The sequence below is a fragment of the Haplochromis burtoni genome, unplaced genomic scaffold (genome assembly GCF_018398535.1).
Source record: "Haplochromis burtoni strain Fernald_Lab_line unplaced genomic scaffold, NCSU_Asbu1 Contig_33, whole genome shotgun sequence".
Taxonomy (NCBI): domain Eukaryota; kingdom Metazoa; phylum Chordata; class Actinopteri; order Cichliformes; family Cichlidae; genus Haplochromis; species Haplochromis burtoni.
This window is the reverse complement of record NW_024582394.1, coordinates 2685555-2692254: the sequence shown is the minus strand read 5'-3', so window position 1 is coordinate 2692254 and position 6700 is coordinate 2685555. Positions and strand designations below refer to the sequence as shown.

Genomic DNA, 6700 nt, shown 5'->3' with positions numbered 1-6700 from the left:
TATCAAAATAATCGTTTGTGGCAGCCCTACCCCCACTAGTGTTGTCTGTAAACATCGGTCCAGCAGGTTAGAAATGTTCAGCGGGCTTTTCAAGCTGCAGTGTGATCCGCTTTTTAAAAAGAGTCTTGTTACTGTTGAGGGTCGAATGTGTGTTATGGCGACTTGTGGGTGTTTTGTGCTGTATTAGGTTGTGTTGGAAGATCGATCGACTTAGTGTTGACCTGTTTGGTGGAGAGATGGTGTCGGTTTTGTGCGTGTGTCCACTCAACTGCGTGTAACCAAATGTTATAGCTCTGTTGAGAAGCTCAAACTAGCTCTCTACACTCTCACTCCACTTCACACATCTGTTCTATATTAAACCACAGCTGTAGTCTCACACACACAAACGCACATAAAATAAAAAGAAAGTAAATCAAGCCGCTGCTTGCTCGTGTCAGATGTGACGTTTTCTCTATCGGCTGAGATTCATCCAACTGTCCGTCATTCCCAGCTGTTAGAAAGAGAACTAGAAAAAAAGAGACACAGGGTCAGAAACCCAATAAAGCTTTTAAAAATCATGTATAACCTGTGAGTGGAGATGCAAGACGCTATAGCAGGAGCATAAATTGTGCTCGGAGGTGAATTTTCAGCTGTATGACAACCCCTCTGTATTTAAATGGAATTAACCTCAGCTTTCTCAGGGCTTGTTTCTGTTACATTAACATTTTTAAAGTCTATACCAGCACCATGAAAATTAAGCTAGCACTGCTGTTTACAAGGGGGGAAATGTATTCTTTGAACTCTTTATCAGATACAAAGAAAAGGTTTCCATATCATCACCACCACCTAGAAATTAAGCTAAGTTTGAAAGCTGGTTTTCTTTCATTAATTAATCCTGTAATCCACCAACCAAAAAGCCTTTCTCACTCAGGCTTCTGTTGCTCTCAGATTAACAGATAACGGAAAGGAGATGATTAAGTATCTCTGCAAGGCCTCTTTTTATCAGCTGTGTGAATTGATAAAGAAGAAACAAGAGCTACAGATAAAGGATCTGTTTGCATGTCTTTAGCAGACAGGGATGATGCAGGGGAAGCTGAATACAGCAAATAATCCTCTTTACCTAAATTATTACTCTCTCTGGTGTAATTTACTCCAAATAAATTGATTACAAGTGTATACCTCCTCGTTTAATTCTTAATAAAGCAGACAATTAGAAAATAAAATAATCAAACCATTTCATTTTTCACATTTTTGTAGTTTGAAGAATACAACATTAAAAATAGTTTCTGTTTATGTTTCTGCACGTTTGTCTATTTCGTCTCTTTCTTCAGAACGTACCAACTCTAAACCCATCCTGACAGGTACTCACCCTGTCAACACCACCGTGGATTATGGGGGAACCACATCTTTTCAGTGTAAAGTCCGCAGTGACGTCAAGCCAGTTATCCAGTGGCTTAAAAGAGTCGAACCTGGTGATGAAAACAAATTTAACTCCACCATAGAGGTACAAAAAAACCTTTTCTGAAGCAAATTAGCAACATTATTCATTAGACTGAATTCTTTTTTAACTTTGAGGTGTGTATTGATGTTTTTTCCAAGGTTGGAGACTATCACTTTGTGGTCCTGCCTCCAGGAGACGTTTGGTCACGCCCTGATGGATCATACCTCAACAAGCTTCTGATAACCAGAGCCAAGGAGGAAGATGCCGGCATGTATATCTGCATGGGAGCCAACACTATGGGCTACAGCTTCAGGAGTGCCTACCTCACTGTGCTTCCAGGTCAGAGGAAGAAACGTGCTGCCTGCAGAGACAGAATTATTAGATCTTATAGTTTACAAAGCCACAAGAACTTCACCTAAAAGTTCTTATGTGAGCAGAAATCTGTGGCTCTTATTCCAGATGTATGATCTTTCTTTCTTCCAATAGAGGCACAGATAACTGTAACTGTGGATACCAAGAACCGATCCATACAAGTGTTAATTACTCATTTATACTCCTTACTGCTAACCATTCTTTATGTGGAGCAGACCATAAAGGGTAGGGGGCTGGAGCCTATCCCAGAAAGGAGCAGGGTACACCCTGGACAGATCTTCAGTCTGTCACAACTACTCACTCTTAAAACCAGTTTAGAATCACCAAATAACTTAAGCCCATGCATGTCTTAAGACTGTGGGAGGAAGCAGAAGTACCCGGAGAGAACACGCAAATTCAAAACTCAAACACAGAAAGACCCCAGACTGGATTAAAACCCAGGACCTTCCTGCTATGAGGCGACCGTACTAACCGCTGGAGCACCGTGGCGCCCGAGACCAAGACTAATAAGATTAAAATATAAATAAAATAGACGATTTATGCGATTTACCTCACTCATTGCATTTCAGCCCAGTGCGATTCGTTTCTGCTTTCTCTGCTCTTCGCATCAGTTCTTACCACACACTTTACCACAACTCGTTATCTTATCGTACATGCACTAAAAAGCTTCCCGGCAAATGTTAAGCCTCATTGTTTGAGCTTCACAGTGTTTTCAGCTCACTTGGCTACTGTTTACTGTTGCTGTACCAGAAGTGAAATACTTTCAGTCTGCCCTTTGTTATTGAGCCAATTGATGTTTGAATTGAATTGAATAAACTGGCCTCATAAATCAAAATTATTCAAGCTTTTGATTCAGCTTCAAACTGACATCCACATTTCAGATGAATCCCTAGCTACAATCTGCTTAGCTAACCTCCTTTCTTACAAACCTCTGTCTCTAATGCCACCTTTATTTAACAACATGCTAGCTTACAGCAAAAAAGTATTGTAAAGTTAGTCACCATGACTCATGTAGCATGTCTTATTTCCACTTGTCATTAATGCTCTTATTTTCTCTCCGCTGCAGATCGGAAGCCTCCCCCCAACTCAGTCCCTTTACCGTTATCTCCAAGTCTCCCCTGGCCTGTGATTATCGGAGTACCAGCATGCGTCGCCTTCATCTTAGGCGCTGCCCTTCTCTGGTTCTGCCAGTTAAAACGCACCTGCTCCTCTTCTTCTTCTTCATCGTCTTCTGCTCTCCCGTCTGCTCAGCGTCTGCCCGTGGCCAGTCGTGACCGAACCTGCCCAACGGTCTCTCCTCAGCCAGCCAGCGGGGATAAAGACTGTCTTTCGTACGAGGACTACGTTGCCCACCAGCAGCTCCTCCTGGCTCAGGGAGGCAGCGGATTGGCTCCCAAAATCTACCCAAAGATCTACACAGACATACATACACACACGCATTCACATGTGGATGGGAAAGTGCATCAGCATCAGCACATTCATTACCAGTGTTAGCAGTGAGGTTAGTAGGAAGCTTTGGTGTTTCACGTTCGGCTCTTAAATCCAGCCATCAAAATCCACACTAGCTGCTGGTGTACAGAGCAAAGGACAAGGAAAGACTGTACAAAAGCCTGGAATTATACAACTCTGCTGCAGCCACATTTTGTGCATGAACAGACTTAAGAAAAGAACAATGAAGAATGTAAAGAAATATGGTTTTTATTTTTAATCAACCTGGCATTCAGTTCATTCTGTGAGGGGAAGAAAAACCCTAAATCTGTTTTATTCAAACTTTTTATGATGTCACTTTTTTTCCTTTTTTTGCTCAAAGCTCCTATTTGAAGACACAATTAAGTGAGCAGTTTAAAGGTAACTTAAAACAACATTATATGTCGTTATCATAACCACACAGCCTCCTCAGTCACATTACAAAATCTTTCTCTTTACTACAGGATTTCAAATATAGCTACTTGTGTATATAAATGATTATGTGGTATTCAGCAGGCTATTTCCTGTTAATCTATAAAGAGCAGTGTAGCTCGTGTGTAATGTAATAGCTTAATTTCAGAGCATATCTCAGGCGTCAGCCCAACTGAGCCATGAAAAACACAAATCAAGGCAAACTCGACTATATCCTCAACCCCAGCATGGATTAGGGCTGCTTTTGTTTTCTTCTTCCAGGCTGACAGCCGCTCTGCTGAATCGCCAGCTGCTATCTGGATGCTTTGCAAGTCTTGTTCATTAGACTTTAGATTTGATTCAAAGCGGTGAAAGGTCAGAAAACCGATTGCAGTAATCATTCGATCTCTTCCTGATCTCTTCTGTCACTGAAAATCCCTTTACTGCTTTGCATCGTCACCTTTTTGCCTCATTTCATTTCATTTTTTTCTGATTTTGCAAAGGTCGCCATACTGTACCCGCATAGTGCATCTACACAGGTGCTTTTTGGGGGGTTGATAAAGCCTCCCCCAATCAACGTGAAAAGGAAATTGTCTGAGTTTGAGTTGTAACCTTTCTTCCACTTTTAAGTTTGAATGAGTCAGACCTTTTTCATTCCTATTAAAACACGCTTTGTAGGCTTAGCTATGTTCTTATATTACTTATCTTTGAATTATCCTGGGCAGGGGCCTAATTGGGTAGATTAACTGAAAACACCTGGCAAAGGGTTCAACCGCCTTCACTAAAGCAGTCTCAGCAATCACACACACAAGTCAAAGGATGACATTTATCTGCATGTCTTTTTATACCTCAGTGCTCCTGGTAGGTGTAGGGATGTTCACCTGCACCCACCGGAAATAAAAACATTTACCCTGAACAGAACATCAAAGAAAAGCAGCTGCAGCAAACATTAACGCACAGCAAGTTTCAGCAGACTCTCTTTTGCTTTTTTCCTCAGGTATCCATCTCTGCGTCTGCTCGTGAATCTGACCACTTCATAAAACTGTGTAAACCGATACGCTAAGATAAGATTTAGGTTTCAGGTGTTTTACATTATGGTGCTCGCTGAGAGGCACGTTCAGCCATGTGTCGGGTTGAAACAGTGGGGGGACTCTGTCCAGAAGAGCATAAACATAAAAAAAGGACGGGTAGAAATTTCATGTGGAATATGAATCAGACTCTATGCTTGCCACGCCAGTCTGCATAAAAGCAACATTTCTCTCTGCAATCCTTCCTTAGGGCTCAACAAAATACAACAGCGAGAACTTTACAAGGAAATGATATATCGGAATCATCTGGTAACTTTAATGCTTGTTCTTCAATTTATTTTTGCACATAAATCTTTAATCTCAAGAATGACAATGTACAAATATATTTTTATAGAGATACTTTACTCCTGTGTATATTTTTATATTACTCACTGGTATGCCTGGCTGTGTCACCAAGAACTAGTTGCCTGCAGTGCTTTGAGTGAACGCATGTAGAACCAACTGCTGGTTAAGCCTCCGGTTGCTTGCTTTTTTCATTTTAAGTCACCTGCAGAAAAGAAGTTCAGTATATTTGATACTGTTATCTACAGAGTAATTGTACTTTTACATTATATACATCAGACTGCCTGCATGTCTCAAGCATGCAACACCACACCCTGCATGATTCTTGCAGTAAGGTCACTCTCTTATTTACAGACTTAAAGACTTTTTGTACATTGCAAAAGGGAGTTCATTTAATCGCCTCTTTGACAGAAAACATCATTTGAAAGATCTCACTTCCCTGCTCGTGAGAAATCTTCCATTTTTTCCTGTTACGCTCACCCTGAAATGTGTGAACTTTACTCTTTTTCTTCTTGTATTGGAACAGTTACCTTTCATTCTGTCACTGTTACTTGTTATATGCATCAAAGCTAATCAACTGCCAACAGACCGACTGTGTATATGTGCACTCACCACTAGTATGTACATGGAATGACATTAGTGTTGAAATAATTGACATTGTTAGTTGATTTTGTGGTTTGGACCATACAGAAGCTCTTGCAGCACATTGGCCCACGAAACGTTGTAAATGCTAAAGATAGAAAAAGAAAGTGTGCTTCTAATTTATTTTATTTTTGACATTTTTTTTATTATTATTTTTATTTTCGTATAATTGGGCATTATACTGCATGAATTGATTCTGTGTTCTAGTCATAATGTAAGCTATGTAGCAAATACCACTTTGATGTCCTTGTAAGATACTGTATTTATACATGCTGACAAAATATACAAAATTTTATTGATAATCTTTATATTGACAATGTTGTACAGTCTATTGTCATTTAGTTTTAAAATGATTTCCTCCTATTGTAATCGTGTTATTGGTGCCATTAAAAAAAGTAAAATCTGGCTGATTTGCCTTTTTGTTCTTAAAGATTCACTTCTGCACTGAAAGGCATTCACTGGCTGTGCTGCTGCATCCATTTTCTGTCACACAGATGCAGGCGGGGATTCCAATTTAGTCCAGCACAATACCTTCCAGCACCATGGGACTGTCTTTAAGTGAATGTCCTTCTCTAAATAGTCAAAGCTCTTTGGCTGTGCGAGCTGCAGCCAGCGTTTCATCTGTCAGCGTGTCTGTCTGGAGGGATGACAGACAGACAAGTATTGCGTGCAGATGGAGGGTGTGAAGGCGCAGTGTCTCTCTGCTGTCTGACTCACCGAAGAGGAAGATGATGACAGAAAACACTGCTGAAAGGATGGGGCATTGCTAAAGAGTGGAAATGGCTACAGGGCAGGATGTGAGAACAAAGTCAGTTCAGCTCCATCGCTTAGTTTATGAGAGTGCAGTGTAGTTCTGAAAGAGCTTGCTGCTTACACTTTTTAGTATCTGCAAGCAACATTTTTAAAATTCTGTTGAGTACTAGTCACAGATGCGCATTAGCATCGCCCAGCCTTTAAGCCAGCTTTCTTGTTCCTCACAAGCAAAAGGTTGAAACAATGAGAGGTGAAGCTTTTGCAC

At 40.7% G+C, this 6700-nt stretch overlaps 1 protein-coding gene across 1 annotated transcript in view; it reads left to right on the top strand.

Annotated features, from left to right (window-relative positions):
• The window catches only part of fgfrl1a (fibroblast growth factor receptor like 1a), a 65987-nt gene extending 59900 nt beyond the window's left edge, over positions 1-6087 (top strand). The window contains exons 6-8 of the mRNA XM_005919452.3: positions 1311-1483; positions 1579-1759; positions 2859-6087. Of these exons, the coding sequence (XP_005919514.1) occupies positions 1311-1483; positions 1579-1759; positions 2859-3286 (782 nt within the window). The 3' untranslated portion in view covers positions 3287-6087. The remainder of the gene's footprint in view (positions 1-1310; positions 1484-1578; positions 1760-2858) is intronic.
• Positions 6088-6700: the final 613 nt, after the last annotated feature.